General features: G+C 53.1%; 7 protein-coding genes across 7 annotated transcripts; 1 reads left to right on the top strand and 6 right to left on the bottom strand.

The window, feature by feature from the left end:
* Positions 1-2,196: 2,196 nt before the first annotated feature.
* On the bottom strand, positions 2,197-4,109 carry RBG1 (GTP-binding protein rbg1; the record flags this gene model as incomplete). Its single annotated transcript, XM_062893070.1, has 4 exons — positions 2,197-3,041; positions 3,108-3,919; positions 4,003-4,023; positions 4,089-4,109. 4 exons carry the CDS (start codon positions 4,107-4,109, stop codon positions 2,792-2,794), a joined length of 1,104 nt encoding a protein of 367 aa, XP_062739100.1. The 3' UTR covers positions 2,197-2,791.
* A 776-nt stretch (positions 4,110-4,885) lies between these two features.
* QC762_702110 (uncharacterized protein) lies at positions 4,886-10,706 on the bottom strand (the record flags this gene model as incomplete). Its single annotated transcript, XM_062893071.1, is given in 4 exon segments — positions 4,886-5,470; positions 5,522-5,748; positions 5,809-7,213; positions 7,223-10,706. Coding segments are annotated over 4 exon segments (4,872 nt in total). The 5' UTR covers positions 9,878-10,706.
* A 290-nt stretch (positions 10,707-10,996) lies between these two features.
* QC762_702120 (uncharacterized protein) lies at positions 10,997-12,414 on the top strand. The gene is made up of 2 exons (XM_062893072.1): positions 10,997-11,551; positions 11,619-12,414. The coding sequence occupies exons 1-2, from the start codon at positions 11,399-11,401 to the stop codon at positions 12,246-12,248; spliced, it is 783 nt and encodes a 260-aa protein (XP_062739098.1). The 5' UTR covers positions 10,997-11,398; the 3' UTR covers positions 12,249-12,414.
* A 43-nt stretch (positions 12,415-12,457) lies between these two features.
* DFG10 (3-oxo-5-alpha-steroid 4-dehydrogenase) lies at positions 12,458-13,487 on the bottom strand (the record flags this gene model as incomplete). Its single annotated transcript, XM_062893073.1, has 2 exons — positions 12,458-12,846; positions 12,908-13,487. The coding sequence occupies 2 exons, from the start codon at positions 13,485-13,487 to the stop codon at positions 12,458-12,460; spliced, it is 969 nt and encodes a 322-aa protein (XP_062739097.1).
* Positions 13,488-14,582: 1,095 nt separating this feature from the next.
* On the bottom strand, positions 14,583-17,138 carry QC762_702140 (uncharacterized protein; the record flags this gene model as incomplete). The annotated part of the gene is made up of 1 exon (XM_062893074.1): positions 14,583-17,138. The coding sequence occupies one exon, from the start codon at positions 17,136-17,138 to the stop codon at positions 14,583-14,585; it is 2,556 nt and encodes an 851-aa protein (XP_062739096.1).
* Positions 17,139-18,132: 994 nt separating this feature from the next.
* SAR1 (COPII coat GTPase) lies at positions 18,133-19,485 on the bottom strand. Its single transcript, XM_062893075.1, has 4 exons — positions 19,141-19,485; positions 18,923-19,066; positions 18,794-18,859; positions 18,133-18,714 (listed from the first exon to the last, which is right to left on the bottom strand). The coding sequence occupies exons 1-4, from the start codon at positions 19,157-19,159 to the stop codon at positions 18,374-18,376; spliced, it is 570 nt and encodes a 189-aa protein (XP_062739095.1). The 5' UTR covers positions 19,160-19,485; the 3' UTR covers positions 18,133-18,373.
* A 644-nt stretch (positions 19,486-20,129) lies between these two features.
* QC762_702160 (uncharacterized protein) lies at positions 20,130-22,367 on the bottom strand (the record flags this gene model as incomplete). The annotated part of the gene is made up of 1 exon (XM_062893076.1): positions 20,130-22,367. One exon carries the CDS (start codon positions 22,365-22,367, stop codon positions 20,130-20,132), a length of 2,238 nt encoding a protein of 745 aa, XP_062739094.1.
* Between the last annotated feature and the right edge of the window lie 2,490 nt (positions 22,368-24,857).

The raw sequence follows: 24,857 nt of genomic DNA, 5'->3' as shown, positions 1-24,857 counted from the left end.
GCTTTTGGTTCTTGGGTGAGGTGATTGATCCCGACCCCTATTTCTATTCTCTTTATGTACGACATATTTTTGGCATCACTTGGCGGTTATTGAAGGGCGAAGAAAAGGGGTTTTGGAGAAGGCAAGTATCACAGTTCTGTTACCAACGGACCGACTGGCGTGGCGAGTTGGGCAGGACAGAAGAGCAGAGCGGGCGGGATGTACGGCGCGGGCACAGCAGCTTGAGAGAGAGAGAGAGAGAGAGAGAGAGAGAGAGAGAGAGAGAGAGAGAGAGAGAGAGAGAGAGCAAACACGAAACAACGGAACTGAATTCCGATTGTGTTGGTTAGGCCCGGATGGGGTTGGATAAGTGGACGGATAGACGGACGGACGGACGCAACGTGCCAGTGCATATACAGGTAAGTAAGGTATGCTCTGACACAAAGTGATATTGTGCGGTGGTAGGAGTGACAGAATATAAGGTGGGTGAGGCTCAAGTATGTGAAGGCGGGTTTGGGAGCTTCGTGAATGTTAGGGAGGCTTGTGTTGAGCTGGAAACTGACTCGACCGGTCACTGTCGCTCGCAACCATGGGAGACAAGGCAAGGGAAGGTTAAAAGGTCATACATGTCGAAAATGCCGACAACCAGGTGCCTACAAAAAGCTTGTATCTAAAACCAACTCAAACCAGACCAAACCGGACTACAGTAGGTACTTGAACAGGTATTGACAGCATCTATCTTCACGGCATGATACGATAACAAATATCATCCCAAACCAGAGCCAAATATCGTACTTGGACTTCGTTATAATCAGTAGTCATTCTCCGTGTTGCTCCTTCTTTCGTTCATCCTCATCTCAGAGTAAAAAGGCAACTGCTCCAGAAACACTTATCATCTCAAATGCCTAAAGAAGTTGCACAACCAAGTTGTAACTCGACGCCATAGACAGTGATGCAGACCCTACCAGCCACACATTCAAGAAAGAGAGCAGATAGAAAAGAGCATAACGCCCACCGCAATGTTCCAGATAGAACAGGCATGAGTCAAATTTAGGTACATTGGCAAGCTCCAGTCCATTCCCGCGTCCCCTTGTCCCGTTTATCCTCCCTCACATCAGCGACACTAGAGTCAGACGTCGAAGCAAACAAATGGCCCGTCCTACTACGAGAAGGGATGTGATATCTCATCCCACGAGAAAAAAGCTTCTTGTTATATCTCCCCGGTGCCATGGTATTCTTCGAGGTTCAAATAACGGGGTAGCAAGCTACAAAAAAAAAGAACAAAACTCCAACACTTCATGCACCCGCTGATTTCAAGCTTACCTACTCTCTCACAAAGAACACACAATCTTATAATGCCCGAGATATACATGCTTGAACCTTCTCAGAGTTTATCATCACGACTTTCGGAGCCCTCACTGGTCAAGACGCGCATAGCAGCCCAAACTGAGAAACAACTTCACGACCCAAAAACGAAGTTATTCCAGTTTTGAAAATAGAAGCGATAGAGAGACATGTCTAGTTTTAAGTCCCATACAAGATACCAACTTTAAACCAGGACTCGCACTACTCTTCTTATCACCCACCGCCCCTTGGAACCCCCAACCGCCCGTGACTCTTTAATACCACACATGTAGCTCAACCATAGGTAACTCGCCGTAGCAATCTCAGTAGAGCAAGAGAGAGAAAATTCATGTACAAAATATCAAGACAAATAACCACCGCCCCTTCCCCACGGACCCCCCCTCCCGGCTGAGATGTTACTCAACACTAAGGTAGATACTCCATCACGCCCCATTTAAACCCCCATGTCTTCCAGCCCTCTCACCACTACCCACCCACCCACTTGACCAAAACTCCCTACCAGTTTGAACCGAAGTCGGAAGAGGTTCCTTGCGTGTTCGGTAGGTAGTTTTGACTCGATATACTTGTATATCTCACTTACCTAGCTTTTTACGGAGCTTAGCTATTAAACTGAGATTTTCTCTCGAATATGTACGGTGCATAAATGCGAGATTTAGAGGGTCCCGAACCCGTACCGGGGTGAATGAATGAATGAATTCCAAACAATTCTCGTTCTGACTTCTTTCAGATAGGTATGTGGCTAAAAAGGTATACAAAATCCCCGGGGGATAACACACAAAGATTCTGGTGGGTGCCCGAGTTTGAACTAAATCGATAAAATGAATAAGGAGATTCAAACCTTTGAACAGCCCTTGAGTGTAAGACACCGACCGAAACAAGGTCTTCGGCTGTCAATTTTTGTTGTTCATGTGATTCTTGGTGATGACTGATTTCAGCCGTCAAGTTGATATGCTTCCGAAGCAAGCAAGGTAGGTATCATCAACGTTTCATATACACACAAAAAGTACATGATATATAACATTCTCCAGCTCATATCCCCACTTCTAGCTCCAAAAGGCCATTCTCGTTTTTCCCAATTCCATATCTTTTGCCGGTACAGCTAAGTACCTTCTGTACCCCCAAAACGCCGCTAAAAAGTCCCATGTCCCCCCTCCCTTACCTCATTCACAACCATTCCTCCCCCCTCCACGTGCCTGGGTTGGGTTTGTTTGCCATGTCTCTCTCTCTCTCTCTCTCCCTCTCTGCAAGGGATACAAGCCAGCCGCAGATGCAAACTGAACATAGCAGCTGTCATCTCTCCCTTGTGGCATTGTCGCTTCTTCAGCCCTCCCTGCCGAGTTCTAGAACCCCCCATCATACCCCAACTCCCGCGGCGTCCCATGAGCCCGTTCGTTCTGCCCAAAAAACAGAGCCGGCTCGAAGCTGATAGCGCTTGCGAAGGGCTACTTTACCGCTTGATAATAGTAACAATATCCTCATCCGCCAACTCGTGCGACAACCCCACCCTTTGCGGCTGGTGCTTCACCGACTTGCCGTACACAATCGCCACCTTGAACTGCTCCAAGATGCTCTTGTGGATCGTGTTGCAGAAATCCTCCACGGTGCACTTGTTGGACCGGAGCACAACCGGCGCGTCGTAGTCGGGCATGCGGCCCTTGGGCTTGGTGTAAACGCGGACGAGCTTGAGTTTTTCCCAGCTGTTGTGGAGTTAGGTTAGCCATCCAGTTACACAAGAGTTGAGTTCGACGAGGGAAAAACCATACGCAGCCTCCATCAGCTCATCAATATTCCACCCGTGCTCCGAGCTGATGGGCACAGAGTTGGGAATCCGGTACAGCAGGTCCAACTCCTCAATGCTGATGCTGTCGATCTTGTTGAGCACGTAAATGACAGGAATGTAACTTCTGCTCTTGGCCTCGAGAATATCGATCAAGTCGTCGATGGTGGCATCGCAGCGGATAGCAATATCAGCCGAGCTGATCTTGTACTCGCTCATCACAGCCCTGATCTCATCGTTATCGATATGCGTCAACGGCACCGTGCTCGTGATATTCAGTCCACCCTTATCCTTCTTCTTGAACGTGATATTCGGCGGCTCCTTGTTGATCCTGATCCCAAACCCTTCCAACTCCGCCTCAATCACCCTCTTGTCCGTCAACGGCTTGTTCACATCCAGCACAATAAAGATCAGGTTGCACGTCTTTGCCACAGCAATAACCTGGCGACCTCTCCCACGACCGTCCTTGGCACCCTCGATGATACCAGGCAAATCAATCATCTGCAGTGGCGCACCATTGTACACCACCTGACCCGGGACCGAGGTCAAGGTCGTGAACTCGTAGGCGGCCGCTTCCGAGTGCTGGCCGGTGAGATGGGACATGAGGGTTGATTTGCCGACCGAGGGGAAGCCGATGAAGCCGATGGAGGCGACACCGGTGCGGGCGACGTCGAAGCCGGCGCCGCCACCGCCGCCGCCGCCCGAGGGGGTGAGGAGCTCGCGTTTGAGTTTGGCGAGCTTGGCTTTGAGCTGACCGAGATGGTACGAGGTGGCCTTGTTCTTTTGGGTGCGAGCCATCTAGACAGGGGAGAAAATCATTCATGTAAGTCGTCGTGTTCGTGGGTCGTAATCTATGGGGATGTTAGATGGAATAGACATACTTCGAGCTCGACCTCCTTGATCTGTTTGCGCGCATCTTGGTTAGCTTGCCATGTATCCTGTGCTCTGGAGGGGGAGGTTGGCGCACCTTTTCCACTGTGGTCGACATGATTGCGGTGTTGTCTTCCTGGCGCGGAAGGACGGTCTCTCTATGTGTCGATGTCCGGATTCGTTCTCTGATGACGGGCGTTTGTAGCCTCACTCGTTACTCTGCGGTCCTTCTCCAGAAGGAATTCCCAAGGTCGATGTCGTGGGGAATTTTGATGGTGGGGCAAAATTCAACAAGAGGGCCTGCCTGCCGCCCTTGGCACCGTCTCAATCGCCGCCTCCAGGCCTGTGCTTCAAGCTTGCGGGGCCATCTGATGTTACTGTGTGCCACTTGCTCAATAGAACTCAACAACTTCACTTCCCATCCTCATTATTCCTTTCCCATATTTGTTTTGTTTCATAGTTATAACATTTCATATATGTACAGCACAACCCCAATGTCCTCCCTCATAATATAACATAGCACCGAATTGCATCGCCCTGGCAAACGTGCCCTATAAACCACAACTGCCTCTCTTTCCCATGTAAAATCACCGCCCAAAAACCCAAACCGACGACTCCATATACGTATATCTTGATGACCGCCGCCTCCACATAACAACCATTCCATGAATATGATGATGAACATTGTACTCCCGACATGAGGCAAAGCTTGCTGCCAAATCAAGGGTATCTCCCGAAACTTCGTTGTTTAGTTGGTAAGGTGGGTGAAAAGATATGAGATCCAAGGCAAGCCATCCAATTCAACACGCATCAACTCTGAGCAAATCATCCTCCTCTCCCAAAAAGAAGCAATCGAGTGTACTGATATCCTGCTGTGTTGGATACGGTGACCATCTATACTGTGTCACCATTGACCAGCCCGTGGATGCCGTTGACCAGTGGGCGGGCCTGTGCTGGCCCCGATTCTGAGGATGGCGAAATTGGCTGGTTGGCAGCACCATTGGGGGCTGTCGCCATGGCCATTGTTGGTGACATGGCACCATCGATTGATTGAGCCATCAAGCGGGACGACGTGCTCGTGGGTGACGAGTGTACGCCGTTGGGAAGGAGGGGCGACTCTGCATTCTCCACAGACCCGTCTCCGCCGTTGTCCTTGAAGAACTGGTTATATGCTGGGTCATCCCGGGCTATGGCCGTAAGGCCGTGCCGAGGAATCCGCCGGCAACGGAAAGGAACTGGCGAAGTGCTTGCCTCCCTCAAGATCGGTTTGTCCTCGTGGAGGAGCTCGCCATTCATGTAATGCTTGCTTGTGGGCGCAAACCCTCCCAAGATGTGTGCTTGAGGGTCACTTCTCCACTTTTGATGAACCACCCAATTGACCGGCTCAGCGTCCGGGTCTGGTAGTTCCAGATATGCCATCGAGAGTTTCACATTGCGAAGATGGTAGATGGTCGGGATGATGAACATGAAATCAGATGCCTGGTCCACGTTAGTATTTTTTGCACAAGATTGACACCGTGACGAGCTTACCTTGACGAAGAACATATCCATGGCCGAAAACTTCTCCCAAGCCTCATTCCGGAGCCGCTCTAGAGTGAGGTAGCCCACCTGCTCAGGGTCGTGCCCTTCGTAGTAATCGGGGAGCTGCCTGCCGAGCTCATAGAGACTGGGTGTAGTCAGCGCATAACGGTCCGACTCCAGGCGCCAGATGATGCGCTTCGCGGTTTGCGAGACAGGGATCCGTGTCCATGCAGTATCTGTGTGCACTCGTTAGCAAATCTGCAGTTGTCATGTCACATGTCGAGCCAAGCACTTACATCGCGAGAGCTCCAAATCCTTCTCTCCCAGAAGAAGGGCCACTTGGGTGTTGAGAAGCCATTGCTCTCTGCCGTCCAAAGTGCCGTTGGCCTCGGGGCGGATGCAATCGTAGCGAACACCCTGCATGGTACTGAATTTCTCGGCAACCTCTGGCAACTTGGGGTTGACGGCGCTTTCGAGCCAGCGCAAAAGTGGAGGGAGTTTGGCTAGACGAGCACGTTCTTGCTCAGCACGCAACCGCCGCTGTTCGGCCTCTCTGGCTGCACGCTCGGCACGCCTGCGCTCCTCTTCACGAAGCACGCGCTCCTTGCGTTCATGCTCCTTGCGCTCCTCTTCCTCACGCTGCCGTCGGGCTTCTTCAGCAGCTTCACGCTCAACCTGCTCCCTCCGCAACCGCTCGTCCTCCTCCCGCTTCCTCCGCTCCTCTTCCTCTTTGCGCCTTCTCTCCTCTTCGGCCTTCTTCTCTTCTTCTCGTCGCTTGCGCTCTTCCTCTTCATGCCGACGTCGCTCCTCCTGTTCTCGTTGCTTACGTTCCTCTTCCTCGCGTTTTCTGCGTTCCTCGTCTTCTCTTCGTTGCTTTTCTTCGGCTTCTTTTCGTCGTTGCTCTTCCTGGGCTCGTTGTTGGGCTTCTGTCTCGGCACGACGCTTGGCCTCCTCTGCAAGGCGAGATCGTTCCTTTTCCCGTTCTCTTTCCTTCTCCTTCTCCTTTTCTTCTTCCTCTTTCCGCCTCTTATCTTCCTCCTTCTTTCTGGCTTCACGGGCTGCAATTTCAGCTTCGCCTAGTTTCTTCTTCTTCTCCTCCTCCTCCCTCCTCCGCTGTTGAGAAGGTTCCTTTGCGGGCGCATCAGCATCCGGCATCTCCACGTCTGGATCTTCGGACTTGACATGTATACTGTTATCGGAAGAGTTGGATTTCCCAGATTCTCTCCTAGCGTGTTCCTCCACCTTTTTGGGTTTGGGGGTGGGTTTTCTGTCGTCGTCATCCCGGGTCTTGGAGCTCATACGAGAGCCCGCCACAGATCCTGATGCAGATACCGTTTCGCGTGGCGCAGGCGCCTTCAAAAGCCTATCGTCAGAGGGGCTTGGCTTGGGCCGTTTCTCCTTGCCTTCTGGAACATCCAAGCGCCTTCTCTTAGCAGGCGCTTCACCGGCGTCCTTCTCCATAATGCTAGGATGCGGCGGGGTGGCACTTGATCTGTACCGCTTACCAGTACTCTCACCTGAGACAGAGAGCCGATCACGAGACTCGTCCCTCTTAAGAGCCTTTGTCCGATCATGGTATTTCTCCGTCTTCGCCAACTTCTCAGGCTCATCCCTAGGACTAGACGGAATATTCATCGACGACGCATTAGAAGTTATGCTCTGCCGACGTTGTTGTTGTTGTTGTTGTTGTTGTTGTTGTTGCTGCTGCTGCTGCTGCTGCTGCTGCTTGTCCTTGTGGTACTCCTTAGCGGTCATCAACTTCCGTCTTGGCTTAACAGCTTCACCCTCTGACGCAGAAACAGCCATATCAGACTCCACACGCTTGACTTTCGGAGCTCTTCCTGCAGGGGAGGCTTCGCGATCTGATATGGCGATGGTGGGTATCCGGTCATCCTTCTTGGGTCTGCCGGGACCACGTTTAGGCGAAGTTTGGTCGTCGGGGTGGGCGGGAAAAGAACCTGATCGAGGTTTTTCTCGTGGGCTGGCAGCAAGCTTGGACGTGGTGGATTTCTTGGGCTCCCGTGTAGGGCTGGAGGCTTTTCGCTTGTGGGACGACCGCGCAACCGTTTCGTCTTTGACTTCAGCCCTATTTCGCCGAGCCTCCCTCTCCTGCTCTCGTCTGTTTGGGGATCGAGTCTTGGAGCCATCCTTGTGCGACTTTTTGTACTCATCATAGGCGTTCTTCAGAATGTGTTCCTCATCTCCCCAGTTCGGACCCTTCCTTCGCCGAGCAATCTCATAGTATGTCTCCCCTTTGTACCGTTTCGTGGGATCAAAGTCATTTTGGGCGAGCAGGAGTCGAATCACATTAAGGTTCTCTTGCCCAATCGCCGCCAGCATTGGTGTGGCATACTCGCTATTTTCCGCAGATGGAATGGGTGGAGGGTCGGGATTCGCTTTGCCGAGAGCCAGCAACAGCTGCATAACCATTTCATGACCGCCGCGTGCCGCCGCAACCATGGACTCTGGATCGTCGAAAGCCTCCCGAACCTGGAGGATGCGCGTAACCGTTTCCTCGTCACCACGGGCGGCTGCCAATCGGAGAGTCTTGTCGTCCATCGGCATGTAAAGTAAGTGATTGCTGGTCTTGTTCGCCCTGACGGTACCTGCCCTTCGCCCTCCGATGGCGTGGATGGAGCTGGAGGCACCAGGCGATCGTCGGGGACTTTCATTCCCATGCGACGACAAGGTATCGGGATGGTCCAAATGATGATCCTCCGAGGTGAGTCGACGATCGCCCATATTCTTCTTTGCTTCCTGCAAAGCCTTTCTGATCTCATCGGCATGTTCTGAATCTTCGTTGATCCTGGCGATAGGCTCCTCTCCATAAGCGTTAGCCTTTCGGGGATTGACGCCTGCCGCAAGCAGAATGTTGACGACTTCGAGATGTCCGTTTTCGACCGCATCGAGAAGTGGGGTGTCCTTTTCGTTGTTGAAACATTCCAGATTGCAGCCGGCATCTACCAAAAGTTTCACAATGTCGTCGTACCCATTCAGTGCTGCAATTTGAAGTGGCGTGTTCCCAGCATAATCGGCAACATTGATATCTTCGGGTCGGGCAGCGAGACGGGCCTTTGCATTCTCATACTCACCCTTGGCACAGGCCCTGGCCAGGTGGGTTTGACCGTGGGCGTCGAGGTGCTTTTTGTGGGGGGCCATCTTGGCGGGAGAGATGGTCGATTCCGCCGTCGCCGGGGTGGTTAGACTGCGCAGCTTGGAGCTGCGAGGGTGCGGGCTGCCGCTCACAGACGACTCGTCGGAGTGATAGTCGGTCGACTGGAGCGGCGCGGGAACCCGCTTTTTCTTTTGGCCGAGGCCGTTGGACGATGAGGCGGGAAGATGGGTTGAGATGCTACGGCGGTGAGAAGCTCGGGAGTGCGGTGATGGAGATCGAGTGCGAGTCGAGGTGTGGACCTCGTGATGGCTTGTTTTGGCCGAGGGAAGGTGTGGTTTGCGAGACGCGTCAAGGCCAGAGCCTGAAATTCGTTGTCGACGAACCTTGCGGCTTTCTCTTTCGTCGTCAGACTCGGGCTTGGGGGCCTTTCTCTTGTGAGGCACCAGCTTATCGGCAGCAGATTTTGGCAGCTTTTCTCTTGATGAAATTTTGGGAGAATCCACAGGTGCAGTTTCTGAATCCGACTTGGAGTGTGCATTCGAAGACCGACGACGACGCTGCTGAGGTGGAGACGCAGGCGCGGAGCTCAAACCGCTGGACCCGTCTTTCAATTTGGCCCTATCACCGGGATGCTTCTTCTTCCTGCCGGCCAGCGCGGCGGCGCTATCGCTGGGTCCGCTGGGACCATTGCGGACAGCGGATGCCGACCTGCTTGGCTTTTCGGCACGGTCGGCCTTGTCGCCCCGGTCTTTTCTGTCTGCTCTGTCTGCCCGGTCTGCTCTGTTGCTGTTGCTGTTGCTCTCACCTTCTCGGTCATGTTTCAGGGTGGAGGGCTTGCGATTGAGCGAGGGTGCGGCTGGGAGTGGAGCCTCTTCCCCATCGCTCTTGTCCTCGTGTTTGATGATCTTGCGTACCTTGGACGGTGAGTGTTGGCCATCTTTGCCGGGCAGGACAATGGTTTCGGCATCAGAGTTCCCATCGCCGGCATCGTCATCGTGCAAGTGAGAGTGGGAATAAGTATGTGAGGTGTGTTGGTGTTGGGAGTGTGTTTGCGAGCCGGTCGCACTCGGCCTACTGCTGCTGCTGTGGTGGTCCCTGTTGTCCTTGACGGACAGCTCGGGTTTGGCGATCTGGGACAACTTGGTCACGGCGGAGGACCTGGGTTGGTCGGCGTCGGTTCCTGTTGCCAGGCGCTTGGGAGAAGCAGCAGGCTTCGTGGAGGCGGGCTCGACAGCATTCTGCGCATCCATGTCATTTAATTCGAAAAACAAGAGCCGCTGTGCACCATCCTGGTTGCTGGGTGGCCCGGGAATTCGATCGAGAGGGCAGCAAAAGCGCGTGGTGATTGAATCAGGATGTCGACAATGATGCGACAGAATAGAGTAATGTTCTTCGCAAAGAAAGTGCAGACTGCAGCGCAGAGCAAAGTGACTGAACACTGAGCCAGTGGCAGCTGGAGGTGAGTGTAGAGGCGGGTCAAAAAGTGACACACGAGAGAGAAACGAATCAAACGACCACCACGGCTCGCGGGATTGGATAAGGTTCCAAGATTAGGCTAGGGGGTTTTATGGGATGGAGATGGGCGTGCCGGTGGGAAGTTGCGCGCGGGTTGGCGATGGGTGAAAGCGCGAGCGTGAGCGTGAGCGTGAGCGTGTGTTTGGTGAAAGGAGACGGTCCTCACCAAGGAACGGGAAACAATGGATGGATGGATGGATGGCAGAATGGCAGGATGGCAGCAGCACCAGGCCAGCAGCAGAATGGAGCGTACCTAGTAAAGCACCCACTGGCACCTCAGCCAAGAGCGAACCACTCAGCACTCAGCAAGGCCCAGCACCTGGAATAGGCGGGAAGTTGGAGATTCCCAGATCAAAGTCTGATCGCCACCGTGCTGATTGGCCCTGTTGTGTCCTACCACCGTCGTCTGCTTAATCCCTGGAGACAATGCTTTTTCCGACGCGTTGGACCAGGGTGCCGTGGGTGCCAGTTGGGTGTGTTCCAAGCCTTCAACAGGGCAGCCTGGACTGAGCTCAATTGTCGAGAAGGCCGCAATCTCCCCCATTTTTTTATGTGGGTTGTTTTGTCACCACTGTTTCTGAAAATAACAAGAAATATCAAGGTACACCGCTATCCTGTCAAGCCTGGGCCATCCATTTGAGTGTTTAAACGTTGATCTGTTGCCTCTTCCAGGTAGCGGCCGTATCACTGTCTGTTGCCTGATGACTCCCCTCCTTTTCAGTGCAGATACCGTGTACCTACAAGAATCAAAAGGGCCTCGAAAAAGCTCGCCGCCTCCCCGGGCTTTTTTGCCCTGCATTAGTTGGACCTTTGGGGTTAGCGCCAAGGCCCGTAGATTCAACATTGAGCGGCCTTGTGCATGTAGGTCATTCTGGACCTTTTTGTGCAGCGACGGCACCACTCGTGAACTGGCCCCCGTCATGTTTCACAGACGCCCGTTCCCGAACGCTGTGCAGTCCCTTCGTGCTTCACTGTTTCCCCTCTTTTTCTCTTTGTTGACCCCTCCCGCCTGGTTCGGAATTTGTCGCCCTTCAACAAAACTCACCCCAAAGCAGGGCCCCTCAATTTAGCTTTGGGAGGCCGCTCTACATAATCTTTCTGTCAGACTTTTTCCTTTTTTCCCAACCACTCAAGCCCACCACTCACCGCTGCTGAGCTGCTTCGCCTCTTCGGCTGGCCCGTTTGGCCATCCTCGCATAAGACAGACCTCTCGGACAAGCGGGGAAAGGGCAAGGCTCTCAGACAGGCTAACCACCATGGACGACAACGACACCTCTTCTGCTTCTTCTTCTCGGCCCCTCGACCTGCCACATACCCTCGAGGACAAGAAGATCAAGGCCCTTCCACCCGCCTGCTACTACATCTCAGATTTCATCACCGAAGAAGAGGAAAAGGCGATCTTGGACAAGGTAATAATGTGCCCAGTTTGATTCGGGCCCCCCACCTCGTTGCCTCTAATCGCGAACATACAAAAAGGTCAACACAGCTCCGAAAGCGAGATGGCGACAACTCACTCATAGGCGCCTCCAAACATGGCCATCCGATCTCGTCAAAAACACCCTTCTCGATGCCCGGCCACTCCCCGACTGGCTCGAACAACCCGTCGTCGCACGTCTCCTCTCGATCCCACTATCCGACAGCCAACCCGAGAACATGTTTCATGACAGCCCTCACCAACGACCAAACCATGTTCTGATCAACGAATACCCCCCAAACACCGGCATCATGCCACACAAGGACGGCGGCGCCTACCACCCCGTCGTTTGCACCGTGAGTCTCGGCTCTACCCTCTGCTTGAACCTGTACAAGAGCAAGGAAGACGGCGCTTTGGACCTGGAGCCTGTCTGGCGCATCCTCCAAGAGCCCCGGAGTCTCTTGATCACAACCGCGGATCTCTACACAGAGTATCTCCATGGCATCGAGCCTATCGCAACCGATGTAGAGTTGTCGGAGAAGACGATTGTGAACTGGGACCTCTTGCGTTCTCCGGAGCTATACAAAGACGGCCTGAACCAGCGGCGGACACGTATCAGCCTGACATATCGGGATGTGCTCAAAGTCTCCAAACTGGGAAATAAGCTGGGACCGATGTTCAAGCGTCCCTGAGAAAACACCGGCCAGGTACTGAATTTCCGGACTCGGCCGAGGCAGATGGGCCACTTTGATGCTGTACAAAATTGACGGGAACCAAGGCCGAATTCTTGGGTCGAAAAAGCTCCTCACGTGTTGTCCATGTTGCTATGAATGATGGTGAACTTTTTTGATGTGGTAATCGTTTCTTAACGCTGCCGTGCTTGCCCTCCACTACCATGCACTTAAAACACAAACGGAATCATATTCCACCTCCCCTCCACCGCCCCTTTCCCAAACTTTTCTTCATACCACCTCCTCGTCCCAGAAGCCGTAACGCCAAGGTTAACCACCACAAAAGCCAACGCACACACCAGCGTCCTGTTGAACCAAACCCCCTCCGGAGCCGTAGCCACAGCCATAGACAAGTACAGCAAACACTCGCAAGTGTAATGAGCGCAGACGAACCACCTGAACAGTCCCTCTGTAGGCAGTGAATATTTCTTTAGTCCAGCCAAATGTTTGTGAGATTTGTACTGGTTAGCCCAGGCGTAGAAGAACACCGGAACCGCAACACCAAGCTTAACCATCTCCTCCCTGCTCAACTCTAATGTTCGCCGGTTCAAGATAGCATCTATCATCATTGTCAGCACACACACATCTTTCTCCTTCACTATGAAAAAGCAAAAACTCACCCGCCCCCCCAACCCCAACCCCCACCCCAACCCCCAAGTAAAACCCCAACCCAAGCACCCAGTGAACAACCCACATCGTCGACGTGCTCGAAGCCCTCACCACAAACAAGTGTTCGCACGTCCTCCTCGCCCCCTGGAGGAACATCATCGCCCACCCGGCCAGCACTTGCACCGACCCCATCCCTTTCCCATTCCCTCCATATTCCACCTCTTGCTCTGCAATGAACTTGATGACCTGTCCACCGTAGAGGAACTGCCCCAGCCAAAACACCGACCAGGCCACTGACACAACGTAAAAGATTGCAAACCACGAGTGCGGGACCTGGGTGTGTTTCGTCAGGGTTGACAGCCATGACAACACGGCGCTGTTGCTGGGTTTTGGTGAAGATGCCCGGGCGCCATAGTCGACGAGGATTTGCTTGAGGTCTGAGGGGAGGACTGCAATCGCCGAGACGGCTGCTGCGGCGAAGAGGAAGAAGGATTGGCAGTATTGAGATGGGGGTATTGTTGAAAGGATGCTGTAGAGGGTGGAGATGGTTTGAGATATCATTTTGCTTGTTGTTGTCGCTGTTGCTGACATGATGATGTTGAAGGATAGACGTGGTCTTGGTGTTGACGTTGGTTGGAGATGTGGACCGTGTGCCAAGACAGATGATGGGTTAGGGGGAAGGCAACAACATATTATTCAACTCCAGACTATCAGCACTACAATCTCAATCGACATGTTAGACTTTAACAGTCAGTCAAAATCCCTGAGGGTCGCGTAACAAGAAACCAGCAAGAAAAAAAACCAAGGCTGAAAAAAATGAACCATCACCTCTCTCACACCCAGCTGTCACATTTAGAGAAGGAGATTTCATTTACGTCTTTCTGGGCTTTCGCCCAACTCAATGTTCCTCCCCCATCTGGGTTTCGGTTGGGACTTACTCCCTGTACAGGCAATCCTCTTCCATTGGAATTGGAGGCTCTTTTGCGTTTCCGCCATGATGTTGATTGCACTCCTTGAGAAGGCATGAATTCTGATGATTGATACTCACAAGGGGCATGTTATCTCTGTCGAGATCCGAGTGAACGGGTCGACGATTGTGCCGTGATACTCGCAATGAGCATGTTGTCTCTGTCGAGATCCAAGTGAATGGGTCGACAATTGTTGTTATGTTCTCCCCATGTCTGGGTCGAATGCTATCGAGCACCAAATCAATGGGTCGACGTTTCTTGTCATGTTCTCTCCACGTCTGGGTTGGACTGCGTACCTCTTCGAGGTTTGATCTACCTAAGTTTGTTAGTAATTGGTGAGGTGTGACCTGACCACTAGGCTATGAGAGCAGCTTCCGGTTCTGTTTTGTTGAAATGTGGGGTGCAGGAAGAGGTATATAAGGCATGGTGGGAGTTGCTCCGGAATTAAGGAGCAAGCGTGGAAGCAAGCTGGGTAGCAAACACGACCAAGTGAGGTGAAGGAGGACCTGGTTCTACCTACATACAGAGCATTGACAGGTTGACAGTTGGAATAGGTAAGACTATCCAGAACACCGAGAAAGGTATCATAACTCGTCAATTATACAGCCTACAAAATCTCACCGTCTCCTCTAGAAATATAAACTGCCACATGTGTTCTTGCTGGTACCGTTGCTCCTCTATCAAACCAACCATGATTGCAATGCAAAAACACAAAAGTCTAAAGCAACAACTTCCCCGCCGCCCGACGTCCCGACCTGAAATCCTCCTCCGTATCACCTCCATCAATGTTCATGTTTCTCTGCCCCCCACCGGGCATTGTCTCCCCATCAGTCAACCCCCCATCCACATCCGTAGTCTCATCCTCCGTCGCCGTGAAATTGCCGTCGTCATTGCGCCGCCTCTGCTTCTGGCGATCGAGCAGCCGGTTCAAATCATCATCACTCAACAAACTATCAACACTGCCCCGCCTCTCCGGCACAGTCTTGCCTTCGTCATTGGCAACGAAGGCATCAAACCCAGGCCTGTTCTCCCTCCTGCCTCGCTCCACCAGCCTCTCCACTCTCAAACGGTTGGCAACAAACTTGATCTTGGGAAAAGCGCTCTGCTGCCCTTCGTGGATCATGCGCGCCAGCTTGGCCTCGTCAGGATCGCTCAAGATGCCAAAGAAATCCGTGACCTTGGCGTTGGGCCAGATGGTGACTGTTCCCCCAAAGGTCTGCAACCACAGCATCGACCAGTCCTGTCCCAACGGCCGCGGTAGCAACTCCAACTGCCTCAACACCCTGAGCCATTTTGTCAGGTCCAGCTTGATATACTGCTCCACGGCCGAGCCAAGGTACCCTCCTCTCCAGCCCCGTCCCCTACGATGCGTCACGGGCTGGCCAACCGAACCTCTCGACGAGAAGAAGAACAGGTTGATGTGGGGGTTAACCTGGCTGACAATGGTAAAGTTGACGTTGAAGTGAAGATTAAGCGCCTTGATTGGGATGTCCGTTCTCAAACTGCCATCCTTCCACTTGTGGCCAAAAGAGTACGGCACTAGCTTGCCCTCTCTCGTCTTCATCATCAGCACCACTGGGTTCAGAATACCCGGGACCGCTGCTGATGCAATCACGGCACTCCAGATAACACAGTCCGGACTGGTCAGGTAGTTGCACAGGATCGTCGGACTGTGAGGATCAGCCGGCACGCAGCTCACATTCAACACCCTGCCCGTTCGTTCATACGCCTCCTTGAACGTCATCGACCCCCTCGACCACCAAGAGCACTGCTGAGCCCAGTCGACACTATCAAACCTGGCCCCCGTCTTCCACCACCTCTTGAACCAAACCGTGATCGGCTCCCTACAAGCCGTGATTTTGTGCGCCAACGCTGGCACAAGCAGCTGCTTCAGCTCCTCATTCGTCCTAGTCGCCACCAATGCAGCAACCAACGCACCACCCGACGTCCCCGTGATGATATCCGGCAACTTGTCCTCCTCCAACAACGCCTTCACCACCCCGAAATGATAATACGCAAACGTCGCCCCACCGCTCAAACACAACGCCGTCCTTCCATAGTTCGCACTAATCCCCTTAAACAACCCCCTCTTCTCCTCCTTACTCATCAACTCCGTATCCAACAAAAACTTCATACTCCTCTCCACCTCATCCACAAAATTCTGCACCAAATTCTTCGTCCCATAATACGTCTGACTATACAACCTCGGATTCTCCACCCCCACAAAATTATTCTTGACACAAGCCCCCATCAACTGCTTCAACTCCTCCACCGCCTCCCTCCCCCGTTTCTCATCCCCCCCATCTGTCGCCCTCTCGGCCTTCTCCCTCGACCTCCTCATCTCCTCCCACACCCTCTTCACCGTCTTCGCATCATAATACGCAAACTCATCCTGCTCCTTCCACTGCTCCGCCACCCCAAAGTAGTCATCCATCTTCCTCGCCGCCGCCACCCACTGCTTGTAATTCCCTGTCGCCCTCATCGCCCGCCTCAACTTCTCCCTCTTCCCTCTCCACGCAACAAACTGCTCATACAAATAAATATACGACCTCGTCGCCAGATACGCAACCGACAGCCCCAACAACCACGTCCCCACAATCAACAAAAAAGGCCACTTCAACAACTGATACAAGTGCCCCTCCCTAGTCTCATCCTTACTCCTCCCCCCACCTCCCCTCCTCCCCCCCTCCCCACTCCCAGTCAACCCAACCAACCCCTTCAACCCCAACTTCGGCCTCCTCTTCTTCTCCCCCTTATCCCTATCCCCTCTCAAAAACCTCCTCTTCTTCTTCTTCGTCTCCTCCCTACTCACAACCCGCTCATTAACCGGCGCCCAGTCATTCCTCGCCGTGATAAACGTCCCCGTCCCCATCTCCTGCCCTCCCCCACCACCATACTCGTGCGATTCATTCTCATCAAAAAACTCCAAATTACTCCCACTCCTGCTCAACAACCCCGGACTATTCAACCTGACACTCTGCCCCTCCCCTTTCTCATCCACAAAGTCTGGCGCGCTCAGGGCTTGTATAAACGCTTCTACATGCTCCGCCGGCAAGAAGTTTGTCTCCGCGTCGGGGAGGTTCGCCCAGTCGAACGCTTCCGGGGGGAAACCGTAGGTTTTGGAGGGGAGCACGATATCCGGTCGGACGGTCGGGGGGTGCGTAGTGCTGGTGAGTTTGAGGCGTGAGGAGGGGTGGTTGTCTTCAGAAGACGAACCCCCCGAGAAGGAGGAGTCGGGAATAGGGGTCGTCGTCATTTTGTTCTTGTCCGCCATGGTGAATGGCGCACTGGTTTCTCGTGTTGTTTCGTGTAGTATCGCAGCATAAAAAAAGAACGACTAGGGTGTCTAACTTGGTAGGTAGGTAAAATTGAAAGGTTGTCGGTCGTCAAGCGGTCCTAGAAACCCCGAGAAGAGATAGCATATTCGCGCCGCTTCCCAGAGTTTTTTTCTTTTTTCTTTCCACCTCTTTGCCCTTCCTTCAGTCGTAAATTGATTTGCGCCGGAGTGTGATGCAGTAGGTAACAATCTAGTGGGTAAAAAGTGCTGATTCAAAAAAGGTGAATTGTCGCCGCCGCCGCTGCGCGCACCGCTGTCAGGAGGACAGTGGAATGACGTCGGTTTGCTTTTGGCAAAGTGGCACCTCCTGTGCAGCACTCTCCACCCCCAAACTTGGGGAAAACATATGCCAAGCTATCCTTGTCACCTCCCTACCACAACCTCACACACGCTGTGATCTCAAGATCATAGACTTTATTCTTTTTCTTTTCAGCGTCCAGGCAAGGGCTGTAAATTTCCGCTTCTCATCTCTTCCAGATATGCCCTTCTTGAGCTGGGGTAACACACCGCCGATGAACCGGGTTATGCAACCCTGAATCGTCAAGCTCCATCCACTGCGTCCCGTCCACCCTCCCTCTGACCATCATCCCCAGTGGACTCGGGGAATCATTCCACCTATGGGCTCATTTCCGAAGTGTTGGGGATAACTTCAGCCTCCTTTTATGTCCTGCCTAGACTTCTATTTCACCTCGGTATTACACTAGAACAAAGATCATCATTGCAAATCAAGAACGAAATTCTGGAGCTTGCTGCGAATCTGTAGATCTGCCTATCATGTGACGAGGCCTGTTGACCATCTTGTGGTGCCTCCCAAATACGCGCCTGTGTACAATCTGATGATTTCCATCAAAATATCTAGCGAGGTCTGGTCTTCATCCCAGTACGCCTAGCAATCATCTTTCGAAGCCTGTCCCGCTCGGCATCATCAGCATGAGAGGCAGGTAGAAAAGTATCATTTCCAATATAAATCATATATCATAACGCCTCAAAACATTCTCGCCCATGCCTACACCACAAGTTCAACAGCCAACCACACCCGCAATCCCCCATCAAACACAAGCAAACGCAACTGGCCTTCTGTATTGATTCTTATCCCCATCCATTACTACCCTCTTATACCGTCCCTCATATCGCCCCGTCACCTCACTCCCCCCCATATCCAAACCCCTCCCCTAAACGTATTGCGACAACCACCGAATAGCATCCCCATACCCCTGCCTCATCACAACCGAGCACATGAAAACCTCAATCGGGCGGATCCCCTCCAGCGGAATCTTGCCCTTGCCCGTCGTCTGGTAAATCCCCAAATGGTGGCGAAGCTCATCCTCACTTACCGCATCCGGGTGATCAATCTTGTTACCCAACACCACAAACGGGACCTTGGCCAGCTCCTCCATCGAAAGAAGCCCATCAATCTCGGCCTTGGCCTCGGGGAACCGCTCGTGGTCCTTGGCGTCAACGAGGAAGACGATGCCGTTGACTTCGGGGAAGTAATCCTTCCAGAGGCGGCGAGCTGTTTTCCACAACACATTCCACGTCAGCACTCCCTATTCATTCAACCTTCTCCAAAAAGGGCACACGTAAAGACTCACCCTGCTGATGACCACCCAAATCAAAAGTCGTAAACCTGACATTACCAATCGCGAGCTCCTCGGAAGCTAAAAACCACCATCGTCGTCAGTCCCCTTTACTCCCTCCCTCAATCAGAAACAAATACGCACTAGGATGCAACGTAGGCTGCAAAATAGCCACCCGGTCATTCTTCAACATGTGCAACAGCGTCGTCTTGCCCGCATTGTCCAAGCCCAAAAACAACAGCTTGGCATGCTTGTTCAACAAGCCAAGCGAAGAGAGCACATCGTAGACTGTTTGTTCATCCCCCAAACGTCAGCATCTCGCCCCCATCCCATCGAAACACCCCTTGCCCAAAAATACTTACACCAGTTAACAAGCCACATCTTGTTTCTCTCTCTCGCGTTCTATCCCTTCGTTTTACTTTTCGGTCGGGTAGGTAGGTAGCTAGCGTGTCGCGGTGATGGCAAAGCAAAGCTTTAGGTTAGTTGTTGTCCGGTCAGGAAATGGAATGGAATTGGACGATGGAAACCGATCGGGTTGCGTGCTGGTCTGTTCAGGGAGTGGCCAGAGCTGCGCTACAAGAATTACTTGGCCTTGCTTGCGCAGGGGCCACCTAGCCTACCTCACCATCGCCCCACCGCCCGTGACCCCAAGTGGCAGCACCCAGAATGACAGCTGGTTGATACCTGAAATATCAGGCAGATAGTCACCTGACCCCTGAACCTTGAAAAGGGGGCATCTCCCTTTCTACAAAGGTGTTGTTGGGAAATGCTGACGCTGATGGTGAGGCGCGCATCTTCGATTTTCATTGCCTGGTCCAACGCGAAATGGAGGCGTAAACATCCGATTTAAATGATTCGTAACCATGAGCTTGATCGTGATCGTGTGCAGCCTCGGCACTCCAATAACGTCTTAACCCACACCAACCCCCTTTACTTGCATCATGTACACACATGGTTGGGCTGAGCACCCATTTGCTCAAGCATCAAACAGTCACTGATCGCAAAACTCCAAAATGGTTCAAAATGTATATTCTTGATTCCCTGAAGAGACGGGAAGATGCATTGCAACTACAAAAAAGTTGTGCCTTTATGTACATAGAGTTGTACCAGGTCGACCGTCACCGGCGTTGTTGAAAACTAGCCAGCCAGCCTGGACCCGGGCGAGATAATTACTAAGGAGGAATAGACCAAAAAAAAGAAAGGCAATGTGTGAAAACGCCGTGGTCGTGAGAAAGAAACAAGAAATTTGTACGCCAGGCTCGTGAATAATCATGATGACCGCCCCAGATGAATGCTGTGGTGTATGAACCCCAGTGTATGCCCTTGCGATGCAAATCAGATAGCCTTCCGTTTAGATGGAAAGAACATAATGACCGGGATTCTTGCCCGCCATCGTGAGACCAAGCTCCCTCATACGCTCTGCTCCCTCGCCGGGGATCGTGCGTTTCGGGTGAGCCTTCTCCTTCGCCTTTTCCTTGCGCGCGCGGCTACAGTACTTTTGGTGGTACTTTTCCTTGCGACGCTGTCTCTTCTGTTCGAGACCCTTGACAATGTCAATGGCACCGCGGACATGGGTCGAGTCCTTCTCCTCGGCGGCAACCTTGGCCTTGCGGGCCTTCTGCTTCAGAAACATGCCCGGTGCCTTGGGAAGGGACTTGGTGTGGGGGAGGCCGAGACCAGGGCGGAATGCAAGTGCCTTGAAAGCAACGTGATCGCTGTCCTGACCAGGTGAGGGCGAGGCAGAAGACCTGTACGCCATGGAAATCGGGGCTGGTGACTTGAACCTGCGAGGGGAAGCGCGCTCAGTGGGCTTCAGGGGAGAACGGCCGCGCATCTTAGGGGCGGGAGAAAGACGGCGCTTGGGAGGGGGCGAGCGGAATCGCTTGGGAGATGGGCCCTTGCCGCTCTTGCGTCCGCGACGGTCACGCTCGTGGTGCAGGTCCTCGAACTCGCCGTGAAGCCAGCCATGCTCGTCGCTCTCTCCATAACCCTTGCCATAGGGCTCTTCGGGTTCGTCTTCGATGTCCGAGGTGGGGAAACTGGGATCGATATCCTGAGGAATGACTGGCACCTTGTCGCGCTTCCGCGCCTCTACGCAAGAGATGTAGGCATCCTCCAGCGGCCTGTCCTCATCCAAAGTACCGCAGACAAAATCGGTGCTGTCGGGAAGCTCAGGAGTGGCAGGGCGGAAGGGTACGGGGCGGGATCTGGAGCGCTTTGTCTTCTTGCGAACAAGGTTCGACTTGCCCTCACCGGCAGAGGAATCAGAACTCTCGCCGACAGACAGTCTCCGAGCAGCCGACAAAACAGCCCCAGACAGAGTCTGATGGTGACCAACGCGGGTGGTCCAGAGAAGTAACCCATCATCTTCATCGTCGGACTCGGCAAAACCAATTTCGTTGTCGGTTTTGTAGCCGTCAGAAGCCTCGTCATCCCAGTTGTATCCAACATTGACGTCGTCTTCCTCTTCCTCTTCAACCTCTTCCTCGTCAGCCTCGTCGTCCAGATCATCGTCGTCGTCCCCATCATCGCCATTCGGAGACTCATCGTCATCGTCATCTTCCTCGCCATCTTCGTCCTCATCCACTTCTTCATCGAGCTCTTCCTCCTCAGCCTCCGCCTCCTCTTCAGCTTCCTTGCCGAGCTTCCGGATCTCCATCTCCTTTTGAAGCGTATCCTGGATGGTCAGCTTGGGCTTGTGGACATCATCATGCCTGATCCAGTCATCTTCTTGGGGAGTTTCACTGGCGAACTCGTGAAAGTGAGCATTCTCGCTGTCAAGGTCATTGGCATTAGCAGCAATCCACTTCTTGCTCTGAATGGCAATGGGGCTGTTGGAAGTTCTGCGGGGTGTCGAGGGCCGTGCCCGAACCGTCGAGGGAGTCCGTGGCTTCTGAACACGAACATCTCTGGGAACAGGAGTCATCGGGCGAGTCTGTGCGCCCGCCGTCTTGGGGGGCGCAGCGGGGCAGGCGAACTTGATGGTGGTTTTCTTCGGTGCCGCTTGCGACTTCGTCCCATTATCTGTGGGCTTGGGAGGTGGTGGCATCGAGACCTTATCATCGGTCTTGGGCTTCGCCGCGCAGGCAAAAGAGATGCATCTCTTCTTGGCCAAGGCCTGTACCGCGGCGTCGCTATCCCGCTCAATGCGCACAACCGGCACGGGCGTCTTGCCCATGAGGGGAACGAAGCCGATGCTGGAGAAGCGAGGGCTGGGTGAGCTGGTGCGCGCAGGCGTGGTAAGCCCGGTATCGCAGGTCAGCTCAGCAGTCGAGGCGATGCTGAAGTTGCTGGTGATGGAGCGTCTCCGCCTTCTAGCAAGAGACGTCGCATCGTGAGATTCCTCATCTGAATGGCTTTGGAAAGCCTTGGTCAGGAGGGATTCGTGCTGCTCGCTGCCTCGGCGGATGGCAGTTCGCTTGAAGTGATTTGATAAGGGGGACATTGGCGGCGGACAATCCGGTGGCTCGTCCGTATCAGCCCCCGCATCTTCTTCCACTGATGGCTCCACATTGGCGGAGTTTGTCGTGGTCCATGCCAACACATTTGATGTCGCATAGTCGTGAGGTGTGTATCGGTGTTGTTCCATTTTCGAGAACGGGATGTGAGTATAAGTGGCCGTCGAGCTGGTGGCTCAACCGGCAGGATAACAGATGTCCTGGGAGTGGAAGAAAGGGCAGTAAGAGTCCAGCGGTCGAGATATGTGTGTGTGGGTGTGTGGATGTTGCTGGTTTGTTGATAGAGAAATGATATCGTGAGTGTCCGCTGTGGGCGGAGTCTGAAGTCTGCGACGAGAGCAGTCCTCTACCTTATGGCTTGCAAGTGGCGTACAAGGCGGTGTCCCTAGGGACCGTATTGCTATAACAGCAGAGCCATCACGTCGAAATCTGAGGTTGGTAGTTTGAAAGGCCGGTGGGTTGTTTGGGGGTGGTGGTGTTAGAGAAGCAGGTCGTTCGGCCGTCGACCCAAGAGTGAAATGCTGGAAGGTGAGGTAGTCTTCTGGAAGGCCTGGTCGAAAAGCAGGGTCGTCGGTGGTAAGTCGACGTGCAGATGACGTTGTCCTTTTGGTTTGGGAGAAGAGTTGAGTTGCGAGAGGGTGAAAATGTCACACAAACACGCAAAATGTCAAAAGCAGAGCGGGAATGCGGCAAAATATCAGGTTTTTGAGACCTGGCGGAGCGGTTCAAGGAGGGGATATGGTCGTGTCCAGCGATGGGGCCGTGCCGTCGCGAAATGCAGGGAACAAGAGAGAGGGAGGGGGGCGACGCAGGGTTGCCCTCAAAAGCGAGGAGCCGGGTCCACCACCTTGGCACTTGGCTGCGCTTGGCTGATGAGATGGCGACGACGAGAGAAGAGCGGGTCGAGAGTGGGATGTTGGCTGAGTCCCCCCTTTGGTTGGCTGTTAGTGCTGAGGTCACTCCGCCCGCAATGCCCGCCCATGGCAACAAACAAAAACGGATGGTGATGAAAAACGTAACACCAAGACAAAACGGGGCCGGGCAGGTCCCTTTTTTCTTCGCTTTTATTCACAGCATGACCAATATGAATAATGCGACCGAAAAGCTTTTATACTTTTTACTTTTGGCCATCGGAGGCGGACTGACTCTGCCGCCGCTTGTGACGCCGTCCGTCACTCTGGTTTGGTTGAGACGAAGGAAAAGGCGGCGTGGAAGCACACGTTCTCTTCCTACATTTCCACAAGGCACAGCGCAGCATAGCCTGTGCCCAGAGTTGTGCTTGTGCTTGTGCTGATCACCAGAGCCCCGGGCCGTGGCGCTGGGCAAAGGCCAACTGAAAAACGGCGGCAACTTCACAATTTCACAATAACGGCCGTTTCCATTTCTCGAAATGCCAGCTTTGCCCTGTGCGCCCGTTTCTTCCTCTTCCGTCGTTGGCTGCGGGCCCCACCCCATGGCGATCGATCTTTTGGACCAGGGTATTTGCGTGGTGGTTGATGGTTCCTTTCAACCCACGCTGACTCCACCTGCTTCTCCAAAAATGTCCAGTGGCGGGAAAGACCCGGCTGGCGGAATTTCGACTTGGGAGGAGCATCGTAACAATGGCGCTTGACTCTGTTCAGACACAGACAAAGGACCCTCGCACCCTCGCTGTGGATTGCCTCCTGATGCGCATAGTGCCGTCCTTATCCCAAGATTAGCAGGTCAGGAGCATCCCCGAATGTCCGACATCGCCCGTCTCTAACTGAGAGAAGAAGACATGCTGTGTCACCGGACACCATTGCCCTTTTGATAGCAGACCTCTACTATCAGTCCGACTCTATACCGCCTTCACCACCACCGCCTTTCGGGTCTGACACCCTATCGTGTATCAAACAAAAAGACAGATGACAGATTGGGAGGTGCCGAGTTGCCCAGCCGGAATGATCCTCACACCTTGATAGGCTGAACATCCAGCACTTTGCGAGCGGTGGGAGAGAGTGGCCGAGTTTGGTTCTTCTCCTGCAAAGTACTTGGGCTGAGCTGCAATTCGCAATATGCAGGCTGCAACCTTCTCGTCAAGAACACTTCCATCCAGTCTAACCCGCATGAGGGCTCGCATCGCACAAAATCTTGTGTTGGAGGAAAAGAGGGTCCTAGTGTAATCTATGTGTTGCCGTCGAGGCTGCCGTTTTCTGAGCGGTCGGCCGCGCCTCGCCTAGCACTATTACGCAATAAGCCTTTAATTTATAGTTATTACGTTAGTACTTACACTTTATCTACACACTTATATTCTAGTTTTAATTTTAATTTAGGTTGCAGTGTTACAACCTGCACCAGAAATGGATACAGACTGCAAGGCAGTACGCCAGAGGTGAATATGACAGGATAATCGAAGGTTGTGGCAAGCGTCTCAGACACGGGTTCACTGTCAACAACAGGTTGTTCTAACAAAGAGCTACTGAAAGTAGATTGTAGACAAATGAACTTGAATTGCTTGCATGAGGAATCAGATTCCTCGATACGGGGAGCGCCCGGCGCTCCCCCCTATTTATGTCAAGCTGTCTACATATATTTCTGAAGTATCTTTGTACCTTGCTCAGTGTGCTCAGTGGTCTTGGCCACTGATCAGACTGAGCAAC

The sequence above is a fragment of the Podospora pseudocomata genome, chromosome 7 (assembly GCF_035222375.1).
Source record: "Podospora pseudocomata strain CBS 415.72m chromosome 7, whole genome shotgun sequence".
NCBI classification, from domain to species: Eukaryota; Fungi; Ascomycota; class Sordariomycetes; order Sordariales; family Podosporaceae; genus Podospora; species Podospora pseudocomata.
Note: the sequence above shows the minus strand (reverse complement) of the source record. Positions and strands in the feature narration are given on the sequence as shown.